The sequence below is a fragment of the Piliocolobus tephrosceles genome, chromosome 1 (genome assembly GCF_002776525.5).
Source record: "Piliocolobus tephrosceles isolate RC106 chromosome 1, ASM277652v3, whole genome shotgun sequence".
Classification (NCBI taxonomy): Eukaryota; Metazoa; Chordata; class Mammalia; order Primates; family Cercopithecidae; genus Piliocolobus; species Piliocolobus tephrosceles.
The window spans coordinates 124,878,631-124,900,393 of record NC_045434.1 but is presented as its reverse complement, the minus strand read 5'-3'; the positions used below and the strand labels follow the sequence as shown (position 1 = coordinate 124,900,393).

The following is a 21,763-nucleotide window of genomic DNA, read 5'->3' as shown; positions in this document are numbered from 1 at the left end:
AATGGTATGCCCATATAATGTTTTCCATGTCTTGTGTTTTAATTCAATAATTATTCTAATACATAGCTGTATTTTTTGGGTAGTTTTATAATAATCATTGCTGTGGTATACTCTTTTGTGAAAATACCCATTTTATCTCTTTTATTGGACATTTGGGTTGATGGACATTTGAATATTTAAAGATTTTGACTTACGCCAGGCATGGTGGCTCACGCCTGTAATCACAGCACTTTGGGAGGCCAGGGCAGGTGGATCACAAGATCAGGAGTTTGAGACCAGCATGGCCAATGTAGTGAAACCCCATCTCTACTAAAAATACAAAAATTAGTCAGGTGTGGTGGTGTGCGCCTGTAGTCCCAGCTACTCAGGAGACTAAGGCAGGAGAATCACTTGAACCTGGGAGGCGGAGGTTGCAGTGAGCTGAGACTGTGCCATTGCACTCCAGCCTGGGTGACAGACTGAGACTCCATCTCAAAAAAAAAAAAAAGATTTTGACTTTAAGAACAATACTGCTGTGAACTTTTTTGTACTTGTTTCCTGGTACATTTATGCCAGTGTTTTTCAGAGTTTATATTTAAAGGTATAGATACATATTGCTAATGTGTAAAAGAATCTTTACAAGATAGTACTAGATTATTTTCCAGTGTATTGTTCCTATTTATGTTCTCACCAGTAGGGTGTAGGAGTTCTTGCTGTTTCAGATCCCCACCAGCACTTGGCTAAGTAATTTCTTAATTTTTACCAATTTGGTTTGTAGTGTTTTCTCTGGTCTTCCTTTGTCTTTCCCTGATTATTAATGAGGTCTTACGTCTTTTTTCCCCCCACATTTATGGCCATGGATGTTTCTCTTTTGTGAAATTCTGTGAAATGCCTATTTGTGTTTTTTGCTTGATGAAAATATGAGTTTATTATTTAAATGATTTTGTAATTTTAATGGAGGCAGTGGCTTGCTTAGCTATTTGGGAGGCTGAGGGAGGAGGATTGCTTGTGGGGCCCAGGAGTTTGAGGCTGCAGTTAGCTATGATTGTTCCATTGCACTCTAGCTTGGTGACAGAGCAAGACCTTGTCTGGGGGGGAAAAAAAAAAGGTGTGTCTTTTACGGTTACTGATTGTCTTTTGATTATTTGTGTTGCTGGCGTCTTTTCCCAGTTTGTAGCTTGCCTTGTCACTTCTTTATGCTGTCTTGTCTTGACTCACTCTTTCTCTCTCTTTCTTTCTTTCTCTCTCTTTCTTTCTTTCTTTTAAATAATTTCAACTTTACTTTAGATTCAGGGTTACATGTGCAGGTTTGTTACAGGAGTATATGGCATGAAGCTGAAGTTTGCAATACAAATGATCCTATCAGCCAGATAGTGAGCTCAGTACCCAGCAGTTAGATTTACAGTCCTTTCTCCCTTCCCCTGCCACTAGTTCCCAGTGCTTATTGTTGCAGATTAATACAAATTCTTAATGCATAGAGTTTTAAATGTGACCACAGATTCCCTTTGCATCTTAGATAAAAATCATTTATATGATCCCATTCTTTACACGTTCCAAATTTTCCTTTGCTCTTCTGGACGTCTTCCATGTTGCTTGTTGGAAGTCTTGAAGGCAATCCCTAGTAACAGTTTTTAGCTCCTCATGTTGCTGTGATACAGTTTCTTATAAAGAGATTTTGAGGTAGAATTTATCAGTATGTTCTTTCATGTTCAGTTTTCTTGTGTCTTAATTTAAAAATCCTTACATACTAAGAGTTCATAAAGGTATTTTCTTCTGAAATTTTTTAAAAATTTGCTTTTTATGTTTATAAGAAAATTATTTTTGTGTATTGTATTTGGTAGGGATCTGGTTTCATTTTTTTGCCCTTATTAAGATAGTCAATTAAATTTTAATCTCTGTAGTGACTTTTTCATATTACAGGTGTATATATCGAAAGGTCAAGGCTGAAAAAACTATCATAACAAAATGCAGAACATAGTGGCATAAATAGACTAGAAGGTTTTTTTTTTGTTTCTTTTTCTGTCATAGCAAAAGTCCTGCTGGTATAAGAAAGTGGTATGAATCTACTCCCTAAGGTTATTCACTGGGCCAAGTTTCTTTCATATTGTTGCTTCACTAATCCCTAGGCTTTTGTTCTTGGCTACGTGGTCTGTTGATACGTGATTGTGCTCTCCTTGTTTTTAAAAAATGTTTTCCTTGTAGTTTTCTGTTTCGTTGTCTTTTTTTAAAAAAAGTTAGCTTTTGATTTTACAGATCCTCTTCATTGTACCATTGTCTTCTCTATTTTTATTTGTTGCGTGAGTCAGGGCTTTTGCAAGCCTTTAATAGATAGGTGGTATTCAGTCCACCTCTTCATCATCTTTGTGACACCTCTGTTTAAGGAGACCAGGATTATTCACCTAGGTACGTACCTTTCTTCCTCTCTGAGAATCTATTTTTCCTCAGGAGCTTATTATTTGTGTCCTTGCCCTGTGTCTTTCTGTCATGGTTCCCTAGGCTGACATCTCCAGAGGAAAAAATGTTTGGTTAGCTCTCAGTCCCAAACCATAGCAGAGCCCAGAGACTGCTGTCACCCTCAGCCTTCAGTCCTTGGTTGCCTTCTTGGCAGACCTGGCAGCTCTTCCACCTGGAAGTGATACATGGTATTAATAGTTGAACTGGACTATTATGATAAACAGAGTATCTAATAACCCTGAGAAGAAAAAACAAGAAATTTGTAACATTGAAATGAGTGAAATGGCCTTTAATCTGTACTTACTTTTGCATTTTTTTTTTAGTCATTTCTTTCTCTGACGTGTAGAGTGTATCTTCCTATTTTTGCATTTTCTTATTTCTGTGGGATGTTAGTTTCTCTTGAAATGGTCATTGATATTACACAGGATGAAAAGTTCCTGTGGTCAGATTTAATAAGGGACATCAATGCTAGTCTTAACATTTAATTTCTTTTAGTTGAATCTAAAATTGACATCATTCTTAACATGAATTAAAAAATTTAAAGAGCACATATTCTTTCGTAGGTATTTGATTCTAAGTACCACTAATTTGATTTGTTTCAGCAGTCATTAATGTGGGGCAGTCATCAGTCACTACCCATTGATCATTTATTTCATATACATTCTAAGTTAAATGATCAGACTGAAATAATTCAGGTGAAATTATTCTATCAGTTAATGTGGTAATGTTAACATTTATCAGTAGTGCTGAATCTCTTCTTTTGGGCATAATAGTGGTAAGCTTTTTTGCTTATTGTCAAAGACAGGCATAATTGCTTTTTTTAAATAAAAATGTAATTTGTAAAAATACTCCAGTAATATTTGTAAAATCTCAAAATTGCAAATAATTTGACATTATTCTCAGTAATGAAGGCTGTTAAATCTGCTCTCTTAACAGCAGGTATGAAACCATTTGAGGAAGAAAAAAGGTCATAAATACAAACTTAAAATGGAAAGACTTTTCCATGCAAAAAGATGCATTGCAGGAAGGAGGAAGAATATCCTTCATAGCACACCACAAATCAGTGTTAGAGGCTTTTTTTTGTACTTGAATAGGCCCAAGATTCCCCACCTGTCATCTTCCAGAATTACCTGTGATCCACTGTGATCACAAGTTTTACAGTGGTATACTGTAGGTGTATAGAAGGATTTGAATTCACAAATAGTCAAACATCTAAAGAATAAGCTAATAATAATACATTTGAAAAGATGTCAGTATATTTTCGAAAACTAGGAGAGTTAAAGTATTTTTGTGAACTAAGGAACAAATAAGGCATTGACATTAATTGATTAGGAATTTTGTTCAGGTTAGTAAAACGTTAAGGATCGCTTCAGTTTTGTTTTTGTTTGTTTTTTACTTTTAGAATATCTAATCTGGACTTCTGTGGATTTATGGAAGGGCTGGCTTTATCTCTCTATCCTGTGGTGGCGGGCCAACCTTGATTTTGTATACGGAGTAACTTGACCTTCAGTTTTTTTGGTCTAAGAACAAAGGCCAAAAAACATGTAACTGTTAATAATAACGTTAATTCACTTACTGAGTCAGTAAATATGTGGGAACATTGTACTTGGTTGACACTTGGGAATATTATAGTGAACACTACTGATGTGGGCCAGGCACTTTGCCTGGTAATCACTGTTCATGTATTATCACATTTAATCCTAAGGGCTGTGATGTGGATGTTATCCCTCTTTTACAAATGAAGAACTTCAGGCTTAGAATGATTAAGTACTGTTAACCTAACTGGTAAGTGGAAGTTGAACTTCAGAGCACCCTTTCTTAATACCATATTTTCTACTTGTCATGAAAACTTGAAGAAAGCTAGGAAACATTTTCTATTGTTGATAATGAGCCAATAATGTGTATCAGTGGCTCTTAAACTTTTGCATGCATGAGAAACACTTGAGGATTTTTTTTAAAACCTGGCTTTTTGGACCCCACCCTCAGAGTTTCTTATTCAGTAGGTCTGGGATTGGACCTGAGAACATGTATTATCAGTAAGTTTCCAGGTCTAATCTTAGGATTAGGTACCACACTTTGAGAATCGCTAGAGTATTCAATTAGATCTTAAGGACTACACTGTGAGAATCACTAACGTATACAATTCTGCTCATCATGTTCTTATAAAACTATGCCATGCCAATCTTCCGTATCTAGGTTAGAAATTGGTTAAGAAATTAAGCCTGGTGGCCAGGCGCGGTGGCTCAAGCCTGTAATCCCAGCACTTTGGGAGGCCGAGGTGGGCAGATCACGAGGTCAGGAGATCTAGACCATCCTGGCTAACACAGTGAAACCCTGTCTCTACTAAAAAATACAAAAAACTAGCCGGGCGAGGTGGTGGGCGCCTATAGTCCCAGCTACTTGGGAGGCTGAGGCTGGAGAATGGCATAAACCCGGGAGGCGGAGCTTGCAGTGAGCTGAGATCTGGCCACTGCACTCCAGCCTGGGCGACAGAGCAAGACTCCATCTCAAAAAAAAAAAAAAAAAAAAAATTAGGCCTGGTGTAAATACGGTATCAATGTGACTTGAAACTGGTTATATATATATATTTTTTTCTCTGCGCATTTAATGCCAATAAGTAGAAAGCTCTTAAAATATTTAAGGGAGATGACCTATGGATATCTATTTACTGTTCTCATATTTTTTTTTTTTTTTTTCAGGTTAAGTAATAAAAATTTATTGAGAGTTCCTGGGTTGGTGGTTATCTCCTCCCTGCCTTGAGGGAGGGAACAACACTGTAGGAAATCACTGAGAAATCACACAGTGTCCCAACAGCCCCAGTTAACACAGGGAGGAGGAAAGTAATTCCCCAGAAAAGGGGCTGGTCTTCAGTCTTCCTTAATCCAAGAGGGGTTCAGGGGATCGGTGTGGGGGACCATACAGTTTATTCATTATGAGTTTAAATACAAATTAGCATAAAGCTTATGGTGAATTTGGATTTTTTGGACTTTCTGAAATGCTTTGATAATTCATTATCTCCTTTGCACATTATTTTCATTTTAATGGTTGTATTTAACTTCTTTGTACTGATTGGTTGTTTAAATCAGACAGTATTGATTTAACCTATTTTAAATACTAATATCCATGTATGTAAATAGCCGAGGCAAAACAGTTGACTTTAGTTAGTTTAAATATTAGTCCATTCATATTTTTGTAAATACATAACATTTTCAGAATAGCTAAAATGTCACTGGCTGGTTTGAACAACTGTACAGTTTCCAAACAGATGAATGTATAACCTTTTCTCTAAAGAATTTTAAGACATGACCTTATTTTTTTGCAGAAAGAAATCTCTCGTTCCAGAGATTTTGCTTTTGCTTTCAGTGTTATAGCCACTGAAGTATATACCTGCTTAATTTTAATAATGATGATGATACTGATATCTAACTCACCAGAATGAAGTTCTAATTTTATAAAGACCTGAATTATCTGGATGAATAAAGGACCATTGGGATGGAGGATGTAGAGAATATTTCTGAGAAAGTCTAGCTGGTGTGGCTTTGGTTTGTTCGTAAACAATTTGAGATAGCTTTCCAAAGCTTTTGCTTATAGAATCTAATCACTTTTTCTATTTATTGTCTTTTGGACTTAAAGAGGGGAAGGGGAACATTGTTGCCTTTGTGAGAATGAGAGAGGGATAGATGGGAGAGTAGAGGGATGAAGTTAATTTTTTATTATAGGGCTTAACATTTTTCACTATTCCCAATAGTGTAATATTTGACATTTGTTTACGTGAAAGACTTTTAGATTAATATTTTTAAATTTAAAGATATCTTATGTTAACTTGTTTTTGTTTTTATAGAGAGGATCTGACGAACTGCTCTCAGGCAGTGTTCTCAGTAGTCCAAACTCTAATATGAGCAGCATGGTAGTTACAGGTAAGTGTTACTCTCTTAGCAGTCTTTCATTTACCATTTTAGGGGGCAGAATGTTAAAACTCAAATTTAACTCCATTATACCAGGAAAGCCTTTCTTTCTTTTTTTTTTTTAAGCCTTTCTTTTTAAATGCTGTGTTGAAACATTTTAGACTAAATTTTACTAGCGTATGTATGAGCTGAGTGAAAACAAACAAACAAACAAAAAAAAAACACCTGAAGTTGGTGACTCTTAAGTTTGATTGCTTTTCATTTTTGAACCACAAGTGTAATTCTTTCTCACATTATAGTCCCCTCATGTGCCCCTCTGGTATTTTTATTTTGTTTTTATTTTTTGTGTTTGTGTGTCATATAATATTTTTACTTTAAGTATTTATGCCACAACCCTAAAACCCACATTGTAAGTAAAAACCAAAGAATTCAGCTACATAGTTGCAATTATTTTAACTAATTTTTTGCTGAAACAGTATTTTAATTTTTTGAGTTGATCCTTTTATGTTGTCTACCTGCATATTTAAGATGATTTGTTTTAATCTTCAAAGTTAGAGTTAAAAAACATTTATATATCTGAAATAATGTTGGTTGGTTGTAGGATCTGTTAGTAAACCAATATAGACCAAATTTTAGACCTTAGTTTTATGGCTGTTGGGCCAAATTTTTTTTTTTTTTTTTTTTTTTTTGTATTTTGTTTTGTTTTGCTTAAATTGACATGTTCGCATCTGAATGGGCCAAATTTTGAATTTGATGATTATTATTATCAAATGAATTTACCTCACAGCTCAACATTTTATGTCATTTACCTGAAACTAAAGTTCCTTTTTCTGTATTTTAACTTTGAATTATTTGCTTGAGGAACAAATTATATTTGGCAATAAAAGGATCATAAAAGACTAGAAGACATTTTGATTTCACTTAGGTAACTGTGCTTATGTATACATACATCTTGACACACACAAACACAAAACACACGTCTCTGACAATTCAGTTAACTAAAAATTTTAAGGACTTCACAGGTAATAGTCACGATGTGAACATAAATTTATCAGCAGGTCATTATCTTTGATTTTGCTATGTAATGATTACAAAGCAAAATCACTGGGTCATGGTTTTGATAGTCAAAGTACCATGTACACATAGTTGAACAAATAGGCTTAATTGTGTAACTTGTCGGTTTCTCTTTTTGTTTTTACAATGCATACTGTGATTGATAATGGGAAATTAATTTAGAATTAATTTCCAAATTAATATTTAGGGCTAATGACAGAATAACTAGTAGCAGCCTTGACCCCCTTTTCAGTCTCCCCCTAAAACCAAAAACTATGTAACTGAATAAAATACGTGGAACAACTGTTGTTTGTAAGTGATGAGCAGACGGTATAAGATCATCCTTGAGAGAAGGGTAGTGTGTGGGGTAAGTATCATGAACACTCTGGCTTTCTGCCTTGGACCGTTTTACTGCTGTAAACCACAGAGAAGTGGAGAGCTCAGCTCAGTATACAGGTCTAACTGAGCTGAAGAGACTAAGAGTGGGTGTCAGAACTGCTCAGTCATTTGAAATTTATGGGGAAGTCCTGGAGAAAAGAGAGCTGTCTAGGGGTTTAGGAGTAGAACAGGGGGCAGAATTTAGTATGGTCATTCACTTCATTCAGAGTTTTGGATAATGACTGGGTTACATGTGTGCAGGTTGAGACTTTGCCAGGTCTATCAGAAATTGTCTGCTCTGGGGCTAAACAGTGATTCCATAGGTTGCATAGTACTCTGAAACATTGGAGTTCTGAGAAGTCAGAATGCAGACATCTTGCAGGGTACTTCAAACACTCCTTTTAGACTACAGAAAGCCTGGACCTGAATAGAAAGGGTCACACCCCATAGGAAGTGCCATCTATAAGACTGAGATAAAAACAAAAAACCGAACTCAATAGGAAGTGAAGGATTCACCAGTTAATCTAACCAGTAACTGATGATGGATTAACCAATAATTTAGTTGCCTTTCAAAACAAAACAACACCCCCAAGAAAGACAACATGATATAGTTTTCCTGCTACTCTCTTCCATAATATCTACCATACCATCAGAAATTACAAGTGATGTGAAGAAGCAGGAAAGTAACCCATGAAATATAAAGACACATTGAATAGGAACAGATTCCAAAATGACCTAGAGTTAGAATTAGCAGACAAAGACGATAAGTATTTTAAGTTGTAAAGGAAAAAATTGAAATAATGAATGATGGAGGAGTGTTTAAGAGATAAAAAACTATAAAGAAAGCATGTAGAAATACTCTAATTGAAAAATATAGTATTTGAAATAGTTGGGACTAATAGCAGATTGGAGACGAGAAGAAATGTTAGTGAACTTGAATACACATGAATACGATGATTAAATCTGTCAGAGAGGAGAAAGTATACCTAATGGACAATGAAGCAGTCTGACATATAGTTTGAGTTTTAGTGTGAGAATGTGGAGGGAAAAAACATATCTGTTTGAGGTAGTAATGACTGAGAACTTACAAAATTTGAATAAAATATATCAACTTACATTCCTAAGAAGCTCAGGTAAATTCCTCATGTAGGCTAAATAAAAAGAATTCAAATACTCACTTTCAAAATATTGAAAACTAGAAATGAAGAGCAAATCTAAACAGCCAGGAAAAAGACATCTAACAGGAGACCAATACCTTGTATTAAAGAGAAAAAAAAAAAAGAGAGAATTTCTTTAGACTGAATGGAATGACATTAGATAACTTGGCTCTGCAGGAGATAAAGAGGAGTACTGGGAGTAGTTAATATGTGTATAAATTTTAAAAGGGCTCTTTCTTTTTCTCTCAATTTCTTCGAAAGGCTTTATGTAAACAACAACTTTGTATCACGGGGTTTATTATGTAAATGGATTTTATATGACAACAGTTAGTGCAAAGTGAAGATAAATGGAATTTTTCAGTGGTAAGATTCTTATATTTTACCTGAAGTGATGCAGTGTTAACTGTAATATGAAAAGATTCTGTTAAGGTTGCATATCAAAATTCTAAGTATAATCTCGTTTAAAAAGATATAAAGAAGTATAGCTAAAAGCCAATAGAGGAAAAATTGGAGCATTGAGGACTACCTGTTTTCAAGAATTACTGCAAAGCTACAGTAATTGAAAATAGCATCATAATGACATAAAGATAAATAGGTCAGTGAGACAGAGCAGAGAGTTCAGAAATTAACTCACACAATTATGGATAACTGATTTTTGACAGAGGTGCAAAGTCAATTCAGTGGAAAAAAGAGTAGACTTCAACAAAGGGTACTATAGCAGTTGGATCTATCCATCTGCAAAAAAATGATCTTGGATATGTATCTCATACTACATGTGAAAATTAACTCCAAATGGATCATGACCTAAATGTAGAACCAAAAATTATAAAACCTCTAGAAAAAAAAAACAGAAAATCTTTGTGACTTTGGATTAAGCAGAAATGTATTTGATATAACTCTAAAAGTACAATCTGTTAAAAAATGGAATTTGACATCAGAATTAAAATCTTGTGCCCTTCAAAAGAAACTGTTAGGGAATGAAAAGACAAGCCGTAGACTGGAAGAACATCATAACAAAGCATATAGCTGATAAAGGACTTCTATCCAGAATATTAAAAGATTCAGTATATGTAAACTCAGCAGTCAGGCAACAGACTACTCAATGAATTGGCCAAAATATTTGAACAGGTAGTATTGCACAAGAGATATACAGATGGTAAGTAAGCACATGAAAAAGCTGATCAGCATCATTAGTTATCAGGGAAATGAAAATTAAAACTACAGTGAAATAACATTACAAACCTATTAATAGTGACTAAGATTAAAAAGAGTGCCATCTTGGAAAGCATGATTTGGGAAGAAAGAGGAAGAATCATAATATTCGCAATACTGCTGATGGGAATGTAAAATCATAGAACTACTTTGGAAAACAATTTGGTAGTTTCTCCATGATCCAGATTATTTGTCTCCTAAGTATGTACCCAAGAGAAATGAAGGCATCTGTTCATTAAAAAACTCTGTTAATGTTCATATCCATTTTATTTGTAATCACCAAAATGTGAAACAAACATTCATCAACAGATGAACTAATAAGTAGATTCCTGTTTTGGCATCATATGCTTTTCTGTACAGTGGAATATAAAAACCGCCATATAGAATGAGCTATTGATACACACAACAGCAAGAATGAATCTCCAAACAGTTATGTTGTGTAAAAGATGAGAGAAAAGAAGACTACATCCTCTATGATTCCATTTATATAAAACTCTGGGTAATGCAAACTAATCTAAAGCAAATTCGTGGTTCCTAGGAGTTTAAGAGTGGGAAAGGACAGGCTGGAGGGGTGGCAGAGGGACACAAGAAAACTCAGGGGTGATGGACATATAAATTATTGTGATGGTGGTTTTATGGATGTATATGTATGTCAAAACTTGTCAAATTTTATAATTTAAATACATGTACACATACTAGAATGGCCGAACTTCAGAACATTGATAATACCAAATGCTGGCAAGGATGTGGAGCAGCAGGAACTCTCACTTATTGCTTGGTGGAATGCAGAGTGGTACAGCCACTTTGGAAGACAATTTGGCAGTTTCTTAGAAAACGATATGACCGGGCACAGTGGCTCATGCCAGTAATCCCACACTTTGGGAAGCCGAGGCAGGCGGATCACCTGAGGTCGGGAGTTCAAAACTAGCCTGGCCAACATGGAGAAACCCCGTCTCTACTAAAACATACAAAATTAGCCAGGCGTGGTGGTGCATGCCTGTAATCCCAGCTACCCAGGAGGCTGAGGCAGGAGAATCGCTTGAACCCAGGAGGTGGAGGTTGCGGTGAGCCAAGATTGTACCATTGCACTCCAACCTGGGCAATGAGAGTGAGACTCCATCTCAAATATACTTTTATTATATGATCCAGCAGTTGTGCTTCCTGGTATTTGCCTAAAGGAGTTGAAAACTTAGTCTGCACAGAAAGCAGCACATGGATGTTTATAGCACCTTTCTTTATAATTGCCAGAACTTCATAGCAACCAAGAAATCCTTTAGTAGGTAAATGGCCAAATAAATTGTGGTGTATATCCAAACAGTATAATGTTAATCAGCACTAAATGGAAATGAGCTATCAAGCCATGGAGAACCTTCAGTGCGTATTACTAAGTAAAAGAAGCCAGTTTGAAAATTCTACATACCATGTGATTCCAACTATATGACATTCTAGAAAAAGCAAAATTATGGAAACAGTAAAAATCAGTGGTTGCTAGGATTTGCGAGTTGAGGGAGGGATGAATTGGTTGAGTACAGAGGATTTTAGGGCAATGAAAATATTCTGCATGCTATAATGATAGATACATATCATAAATTTTTCCAAACCCATAGAATGTAAGACACTTGGAGTGAACCCCGAGGTAACTACAGACTTTGAGTGATTATAATGTGTCAGTATAGGTTCATCAGTTGTAACAATGTGCCATCTGGTGAGAGATGTTGATAAAGGGGAGGCTCTTAGGGGGCAGGAGGCAGGGAAATCTCTCTGCTTTCCTCTCCATTTTGCTATGTACCTAAACTTACTCTGAAGAATGTCTTTGAAAATTTATTTATGTGCTTGCATTGCATTTCTTTTGGATATTACTGGTCTAAGTAGTCCAATTAAAAGACAAAGATTGTCAGACTTGATTAAAAAGCAAGGCCTAACTACACTGTCTATACGAGGGTCAGGTGGAAATACCAAGATGCAGGTTGAAAGTAAAAAGATGGAAACCAATATTCCTTGCAAACAGTAAGCGCGAGAAAGTTGATATGATTATATTACTAGACAGAAAAATTTAAGACGAGAAGTATTACCAAATATAAAAAAGCATATTTCATAATGCTGAAGGGTCAGTTTATCAGAAAACCTTTCTTAATTTGTATGCCAATAATAACAAAGTATATTAAGAAAAACACCACAGAGCTAAGTAGAGAAACAGAAATCCACAATCATAGCCTGATTTTTTAAACTATAATTTACAGTCATTGATAGGACAGTTACAGTCCTATCCCCCAAATAAAAAGATACATAATTTGAAAAATGCGATCATGTTGGCTTAACTCACATTTATAAAACTATACCCGGTAACTGTAAAATAACTTCAAGTGTACATAGAACATTCACAATGATAGACCATATATTGGATTATAAAATAGCTCAATAAATTTCAAGTGATTGACAGCTCATATAGTATCTGACTATAGTGGAATTAAATTAGAAATCAAAAATAGACATCTAGGAAAGTACAAAACATTAGAAATTATACAATTGTGAACAATACATGGATTATAGAAGTGTTACCACAAGGACATACTTTTGACTGAATGAAAATATATCAAAATTTGTTGGATATGACCCAAGGGCGTGTATGGTGAAAAGTATGTCTTCAAATACCTATATTATAAAAAAAAGGTTTAAAACTCCCTATTTAAGACTGACCAAGAAAAGACATAAATTACCAGTACTGGGAATCAAAGTCGAGATAATCACTTTCATAGAAAGTGGAAATATACAGAGTATAATAGTATAACATAAATAATATAAAGCGGAGCTAGCACTTTCAATAAAATCAGAGATATATAGAACATAATAGTAAAATAATATTACCAATGTTGTTCAGGCTAACAGATTCAACAACTTAGATGAAATCAGTTTCTTGACAAATGCAAAACTGACAAGTATATAGCTTAACAGCTATATACTATTGTATTACACAAATCGGAATTTATAATTAAAAAAATCTTTCCACAAAGATTACTCTAGGCATAGGTTGTTTTACTATTGAATTTTATGCAATTTTAAAGAAATAATAGCTGTCTTTGAAAATGGAGGAGGGAATACTGCCCTGTTCACTTTATGAAGCCACTATAACTGACAGTAAAACCTGACAAGGGTAATATATCAAGATTTCAGACTAGTATTTCTCATTAACCTAAATGCATATATTCTTAAGAAAATGTTGGTAAATCACCTCCAGTAGAATATGAGAGGCAATTCTGAGACTTATCGCAGGATTGTAAGGTTTGTTTAACATTTGAAAATGAACTCAGTGTAATTTGTCACAATGATAGAATGAAGAAGGAAAAATATCTCTCAGAAAACTAGTAAGAGAAGGAGCTTTTTACAATGTAAATAAGGGGTATCTAAGAACCTACAACAAATTTCATACTTAATGGAGAAATATTGAATGTTTCCTTTTTAAAATCAGAAATGAAGCAAGGGTGTCTGTTTTCTCAATTTTTTCCCCCTAACTTTCTGCTTACATTAAAGCAGGTGAAATAAAAGACATAAAGATTGTAAAAGAAGAAAGAAAACTGTCTTATTCACTATTCAACATGCTTTTTAAAATAGAAGACCTAAAGGAATCTACAACAGATTTGGTAGAACTAATAAGTGAATTTAGAATAATTGTAGGATACAAGTTCCATATACAAAAATAGTCTCCTTATACTAGCAGCAAATTTTTAAAAAATGAAATTTAAAAAAATCAATTTATTAAAAGTATCAGACAAAATACTAGGAAAAAAATTTGACAAAAGGTGTGTAAGACATCTACACCAATATGAAACACTGCTGAGAGAAGTTTTAAAAAGACTTACATGAAGACGTAGACCATGTTCATGAATTAGAAGGCTCAATATGTTAACATGCCAGTTCTCCCTAAATTGGGATGGCACTGAATCTATAAAGACTTCTAAGTTGAGAGTAGATTCTAAAATTTATGTGGAAATAAAAAGGAACTAAAATAATTGAAACCATTTTGAAAAAGTAAATTTTGCCACTGTTCTCAGGACTCACCACAAACCTGTAGTTAATCCAAAACAATTTAGTACTAGCATAGTTAGTGACATAGTGACCAGGGAATAACTCATGCATTAAAGTTGTCTTGGTCACTCAATGAAGAAAGAGAAGGCTTTTAAACAAATGTGCTAGAACAGCTGAATATACATACAAAAAAAACAAAAGAAACTCAAACCCTAACTTATTGCATATAAAACAATGAGATTAATTATATAAAAACTAATGTATAGGGTTTTTAGGAAAAAGCATAGGATATACTTGCCACTTTGGGATAAATGAAGATTTCTTAAAACAAAAATTACTCATCTTAAAGGAATATATAAACTTGACTCCATCAATATGGGAAATTTCAAAAGGCATTGTTCAAAAGACATTGTTAAAACAATGAAAAGGCAAGGCACAGACTTGGAGAATATCATATTTACGTATCAGTACCTATATATGACTGTATTAGTCCATTTTTATGCTGCTGATAAAGACATACCTGAGACCGGGCAATTTATGAAGAAACCAGTTTAATGGATTTACAGTTCCATGTGACTGGGGAAACCTCACAATCATGGTGGAAGGCAAGGAGGAGCAAATCCACATCTTACATGGATGGCTACAGGCAAAGGAAAGAGAGCTTGTGCAGGGAAACTCTCCCCTTTTTAAAACCGAGAGACATACTTCATTATGACGAGAACAACATGAGAAAGACTTGCCCCCATGATTCAGTTACCTCCCACCAGGTCCCTCCCACCACACATGGGAATTCAAGAGGAGATTTGGGTGGGGGACACAGCCAAACCGTGTCAATGACAAAGGACTTGTATCCCAAAGGACTTGTAAAAAAAACTCCAATCAATAAATATGAGCAGCCCAATTTTTTTAAGTGGCAAAAGAAGTGACATTATGAGGATGAGTAACAAGCACATGAAAAGATACACTAGCCGTCAGGTAATCACAAAGTCAAAACCATTATGAGACAATTTACACCAACTAGAATGGCTAAAATCAAATAGGTTGGCAACACCTAATGTTAATGAAGATGTGGAACTGCCTTTGATTACTGCTGAGTGTGTAACATAGTTGGGAAAATAGTTTGCCTTTTTTTTTTTTTTTTTGGGGGGGGGACAGAGTCTTGTTCTGTCACCAGGCTGGAATGCATTGTGGCATGATCTTGGCTTACTGCAACCTCCACCTCTTGGGTTCAAGTGATTCTCCTGCCTCAGGCTCTTGAGTAGCTGGCACTACAGGCATACGCCACAACACCCAGCTAATTTTTTGTATTTTTAGTAGAGACTGGGTTTCGCCATGTTGGCCAGGATGGTCTTGCTATTTTGACCTTGTGATCAGCCCACCTCGGCCTCCCAAAGTGCTGGGATTACAGGCGTGAGCCACTGTGCCTGACCTAGTTTGCCATTTTCGTACGGAGTTAAACATAAACCTGCTTTATGGTCCATAACTTCTACTTTTAGTTTTTTACCCAGTAATAACATGTTTGCTGTAAAACTTGTATGTGTATCAAAAACTTTACTGATAATGGTCCCAAACTTGAAATAACACAAATGTTTATCAACAGGAAAATGGATAAATTGTGGTATGATCACACAATATATTACTATTTACTAATAACAAAAGAGTGGTTAGTAATACATGCGAAAACATGGGTGAATATTAAGCATTGTATGAAGCAAAAGAAACCAGACAGACCTGAAAGAGTACATAGAGTGATTCAGTTTCTTGAAAGTTTAAGAGCAGATCATTAATTTTTTCTTTAGAAACCAGAATGTTGGAGATTAACAGAAAGGGAATATGGTGGCATTTTCTGGTGTGATGGAAACGTCCTATGTTAATAAACTAAGTTGCAAAACAAATCCAAAATTTGTTTGAAGCAGTAGATTATCTCTGAGAACTCTGAATTACCAGTAGTTGTGTCTTGCTATAATGCAAAATATGAGATTGGGAATGCCTGGGTGAGTCCATGTAAGCAGGGGCCTAGATATGGAATTTGGGGTGTGTGTGTGTGTGTGTGTGTGTGTGTGTGTGTGTGTGTGTGTGTGTGTGTGTAGAGCTTGGACTTTGCCAGATTTACATTTTAGAAAGACTTTTTGTTCCATTTGTATTTCAGAGGCAGTATTGTATAGAGGGGAGAATAGTTTTAAAACATTACCGTAGTTCATTCCAAAGATACCAAGGTCCTGAATTTTAGGGTCTTGGAAGGAGAATATGCAGGAAATGTTAAAACGAGTTATCTGGAAGAAGACAAGTTTGGAATTATATGAAAGAGTTTTGTCTTAGAATCACTGGGTTGGTGGAAGATGATGCCATTAACAAAGGGGGAAAAGTAGGAGAAAAAAAGAGACTCGTGTTTGGTGGAAAGAAAGAATAATCTGCTACTGTTCTATTTTTCTAACTATGCATTAGGGATGATATATGGTGTACTTCATGACCAAAGAATCAATCTAATCTTTTTGTAATGATGGCATAAAATTCCTTGAAGGCTTGTTTTAACACAAGAAGTCAGTTTATTTAACCTCTATGTACAGAGGAAATACTGAGTTTTAAGATTTTTCTATTTTTTTTCTGACAAAGATGAAAGTCGGCATATATTCTAAGAGACACCAGTTTGAATACTGTCACTTAAAAGAGCAAATAGCATAAAAGACCTTTAAAAATTGGTGATTATATTTGCCTGGAAAAATAATCCATGTAATTCAGATGACTCAAAAGGACATTGGTAGACAGTGTTACAAGGACACTTTTATGGTTATCATATATAGTACAGGATTTCATTTTTATGTTCCAGCTTCCAGCTTTATCTAAAATATTTCTTGTAATAGATTTTACTGTAGAATTGTTTCCTAAGGCATCTGTCTCAACAGCCTTTCTCTTATCTATGCAGACTTTTCTTTCTCTGTACCTGTTGAATAGGTGCTTTTTGTCAAAGAAAAAAATTAATTTTACAGGTTAGAAAATTTCATTTTATTAGAAACTTAATCTCAGGTAAATAGAAGTTTAATAAATTGATACAGTAAGGACATTTTCTAATGAATTGGTTCCTTCAAGAGAGATAAAAGTGAAATATTTCAAAAATACAACTGTTCCCAAGTAGCATTAGAATTTGATTTTGTTAAATTTGTAACTATTTAGCAGTGACTAGAAGACTTGACAATTCTAAGGTATAGTCTCTTTAATTTTTTAGTGATTTCTTTGTAGATATGGAACTGGAATATCCCTTTAGGTATACGTATTTCTGCCAGTGCTGATTGTTACTCTGTAATAGCAGGATTTTTTGAAAATTATTGCTAAACATGACATTTTGCTCTACCTGAAAGCAGTTAAACCATTCCAAAGAGTCTGGAACATTTTACTTAGAACTCTTAAGATTTTCATTTTAACTTTTACAGACAGATTTTTGAGGTGATGTCATTTCGTTTTGCTATAATGTTTTGAGAGTATTCCAGTAGATTATTTCATAGTTTTACTATTTATGAAGGCTTTAACAAGTTATCTTCTTGCATATAAAGGTAGTGAGAGCCTTCTCTAGGTGCCTTCTGTGTTTTTCCAGCTCATGCCTAATATATTTGGACAACTAGGCCACACAACTACTTGGAAATACAAGAGTTAATAGGTTTCCTTTTATGGAAACCTCGTGAGGCTTTTTGTGTGGTGGGTGTTGCAGAAACAGCCAGCAGAATAACAGAAGTACCACCTATCTGCATCTACCTGCTTTTTTTCTTGTTAAATCTTTGGAATTTGTTTCTCTTACAAGAAAGTAGCAGCATTCATTTTTTTTTTTTTTTCTTAGCTTAGAGTCTTTTTATTTTTATTTTTTTATTTTTCTAAAGCTAGAAAACACTGCTTTGTCTTGAAATCTAAAACTCCTTAGAATTAAAACTGCTTTGCCTCTCAGTTTCATATTTGATAAAGAGAGTTAGGAAAACTTTTATAAATGTGTGCCTCTGAAAGACTTGGAGAATGAAGATGTACTTAAGTTTTGTCACTAGTTTTCATTGGACGGAAGTATAAAGTTTTGCAGCGTTGTATTTTATATTGGTACGCAGTTGAAACTATAATGGTGAATGAGTAGGACTAAATAATTTACACATTATATGAGAAAGTAGGCCAGGTGCTGTTGCTCACGCCTGTATTTCAGCACTTTGGGAGGCTGAGGCAGGTGGATCACTTGAGGCCAGGAGTTCAAGACCAGCCTGGCCAACATGGTGAAACCCCATTTCTACTGAATATACAAAAATTAGCTGGGTGTGGTGGTGCACACCTATATTCCCAGCTACATGGGAGGCTGTGGCATGAGAATCAACTAAACCTGGGAAGTGGAGGTTGTAGTCAACCAAGATCATGCCACTGCACTCCAGCCTGGCAATACAGCAAGACTGTCTGATAGATTAGATTAGATTAGATTAGATAGATACTGTGAAACCCAGTGCTAGAGTGTTTATATTAATAAGTAAAGATAGGTAGAGTATTGGAACAAAAACAGCATGGGAAACTTAACAGTTTTGGGGAATTAATGAGTAATCAGGATTCAAAGCAAGTGTCGGATGAGTCAGGGGAAATGAGAAAACTAGAAGTGGAAATTTTAGGGGTGCTATTAGAGAAATTCAGTGAGGAAGAAAGGGTTCACAGTTCCTTGTTGACTGATGGATGTGGTGATTTTAAAAATTACCCTTGATCTTGCCGACACCCATTTATGTAAAATTCGACACCCATTTATGTAAAAATTGCAGGTAAAAGCTAGTGGAGAACAAAGGTCAGTCAGCAGGAGAAAAGTGATGTACTGATAGAGGTGAAGATGCTGGCTTTAGAATTGAGGTAGAAAACTGGTTTTGAGTTTGGAAGAGAAGTATTCAAGTAGAAACCATTTTAAAATTTTATTTGCTTTGAATCTGTGAGTATATGAACATCTTTCCTAAGCAAGAGCCTTTAAAAGAGTTGAATAATATATGGAAAATGGTGTGCTTAAATATTTTTACATTCATATGCAATAAATAAAATTTATATGCATAAATAAAAGCATTACCTCATACCTTCTTAATTGAACATAAACATTTGAATTATTACTGGTTTTACACACCCAAACAAAAGTTCTGGGTTTACTGGAGGAATGGAAGGGAAAGATCTCTTTCATTCCCTCAATAGACTTTTCCCATTCAGGATCATGGGAAGATGCTGAAGAACCATAGAACTGTAACACAGGCAGACCTAATGCTTCGTAAGTTGTGAACCACAAAATTTTGGGCCCTTTTTCGGTGTTGCGGGAGTGTTTTTATATTTGAAAATAGGCTTTGTTATATTATTAAGGGAGTCCCCATTCCCACATTCTCATAGTATCATTTATTTAAAATGAAGACTTTTATAATATTTGGCACTAAGATATGAATACTTAGTAGTCACCCTCTGGAAGTTATTAACTAACTGAGGGAGTGTCAGGTGGTATAAATGTTGATCGTTTACTACAGTAACTGGCTTGGTTCTTGGGAGAAAAGGACATATCTTTTTTAGGCAACCTGTATGTAATGTAAAGTTTGTATTTGAGTTCCTTCTATAGTGTAGTTGTTTAAGAGCACAGACTAGGAATCATACTCTCTGAGTTTAATCCTTTCTCTACTACCTCTTGTCTATACCACTTAGTAACTATATCACCTTGGGCAGTTAACTAATTGTTACCTGTAAATGGAGTTGATAGGTCGTGATGATAGCAATCTGAGAGTTATAAATTGCTTGGCATGTAGTTAATTAGCAGTGAATGTTAAATATTGATGCAAAATAAAATTACGTCTTTTCTGTATTTTTCCAAGAAGTCAACATCTTTGTCTTATCCTTTGATTCTCAAAAGTTTCCTACCTTCTTTCTGTGTTATTCAGCTGTTGTACTTCTGCTCAACATCCGCTGTCCAGAAAACATCCAATACAAATCCAAAATAAATTATTTAATTTCCATAATAATAGGTTTAGGCAGGCTTTTGCCTTTTGGGAATTATTTTTGGAAAATCATTTGAAAGGGGAAACTTTTTTTCTCCTTATGGGTACAGCGATAGGTAGTATCTTTATTGGTGTTTTTTTTCCTTGTCTTTCTCCCAGAAGGAAAAGGACAGACCAAATTAGGAGAAACTGAAATTTACTTTTTTAAGTATCCTGATACCGTAACCTATAACACATGGGGCTTTAGGTTGGATTGTGAAGTATTTGTTCTTGTTATTCAGACAAACTAATGAACGAGAACAGATTATCAAGTTTCAGTATTCAGACTCCTTTGTCAATAAAAGGTCTTAGTCCTGTATCAGAAGAATATGTGTTCCTTGTTGACTGATGCCATTTGTTGTGTGTGCCAATTACATGTTTTAAAGTATATGCGCATTTTTTGGATTCTGTGCTTTAGCTTACATTTTCTGTTAACCGGCCTAGAGATGATTTTGTTAGATAAGATACTACAAAATGCAAAGTTCATTCTCTTCCTTTTGTCAAATTCAGGTGCCCTGTATACTCACAAATCTTTGTCAGTAGTGAAAGGACATGAGATAGCTTCCTGTAGTTTTTTTTTGTTTGTTTTTGTTTTTGTTTTTTTGAGACGTAGTCTCGCTCTGTTGCCCAGGCTGGAGTGCAGTGATGCGACCTCCGCTCACTGCAAGCTCTGCCTCCCAGGTTCACTCCATTCTCCTGCCTCAGCCTCCCGAGCAGCTGGGACTACAGGCACCCACCACCACACCCAGCTAATTTTTTGTATTTTTTTTTTTAGTAGAGACAGGGGTTTCACTGTGTTGGCCAGGATGGTGTCGATCGCCTGACCTCGTGATCCCCCTCAGCCTCCCAAAGTGCTGGGATTACAGGCGTGAGCCACCGTGCCCCAGCCAGCTTCCTGTAGTTTTTTCATATTTCTGGAGTGGTGAAGAGCTAGCCAGCCAAGATTTTCAGGGTAATATATTCAGAAGCCAGAGCTTACTTTTCTGTACAAAGACAACCTACGGGAATTTTTAAATGCATTGGCTGGCCGTTCAAGTATATAAACCTAAGTGAAACTCCTACAGTAAAATATGACTTAAGTATAGCTTGAGTTCATATATTATCTCTTAGAGATACCTTCTCTGGTCATCCAGCAAAATCATTACTACCATCATCTTCCAGTCCTAGACAAAGTCACTTTTAAGCACATCGCTGTTTTACCTTATAGCACATACCATAGAAAGTATCTGGTTCAGGTACTAGTTAGTCGAGCTCCCCACTATAAGGTATCAGGAATCATAATCGTTTTGTTCACTCTGCTGTACCCTCAGAACGTAAAACGTTGCTAGACACGTACCTGAATACCCAGTAAATGTTTAAGGAATTAATGAGTGAATTAATTTTGAAGACACTTCGGAGACCAAGGTAATCTTACAGTCTTAGAGATATTGTTGAACATACACAAACACATTATATTGTTTATAGGTTGTGTTGAATGTTTTAGGAAATACCATAAATTACCTAAAGGTTTATACAAAATGGAGTATACATGCATATTTCTGAATGTGTCAAGATCCTTCATTTTAGCTATAGTGTCAGAAATATCCTTGAGACCCTAAAA

The 21,763-nt window shown here is 35.2% G+C and overlaps 1 protein-coding gene across 2 annotated transcripts in view; it reads left to right on the top strand.

Annotated features, from left to right (window-relative positions):
• PTBP2 (polypyrimidine tract binding protein 2) overlaps positions 1-21,763 on the top strand; it is a 91,699-nt gene that overhangs the window by 24,062 nt on the left and 45,874 nt on the right. For both annotated transcript variants that reach the window (XM_023231023.2, XM_023231022.2), the window contains one exon: positions 6,275-6,350. In XM_023231023.2, coding sequence (XP_023086791.1) covers positions 6,275-6,350 — 76 coding nt within the window. Of the gene's footprint in view, positions 1-6,274; positions 6,351-21,763 lie in introns of those variants that run through there.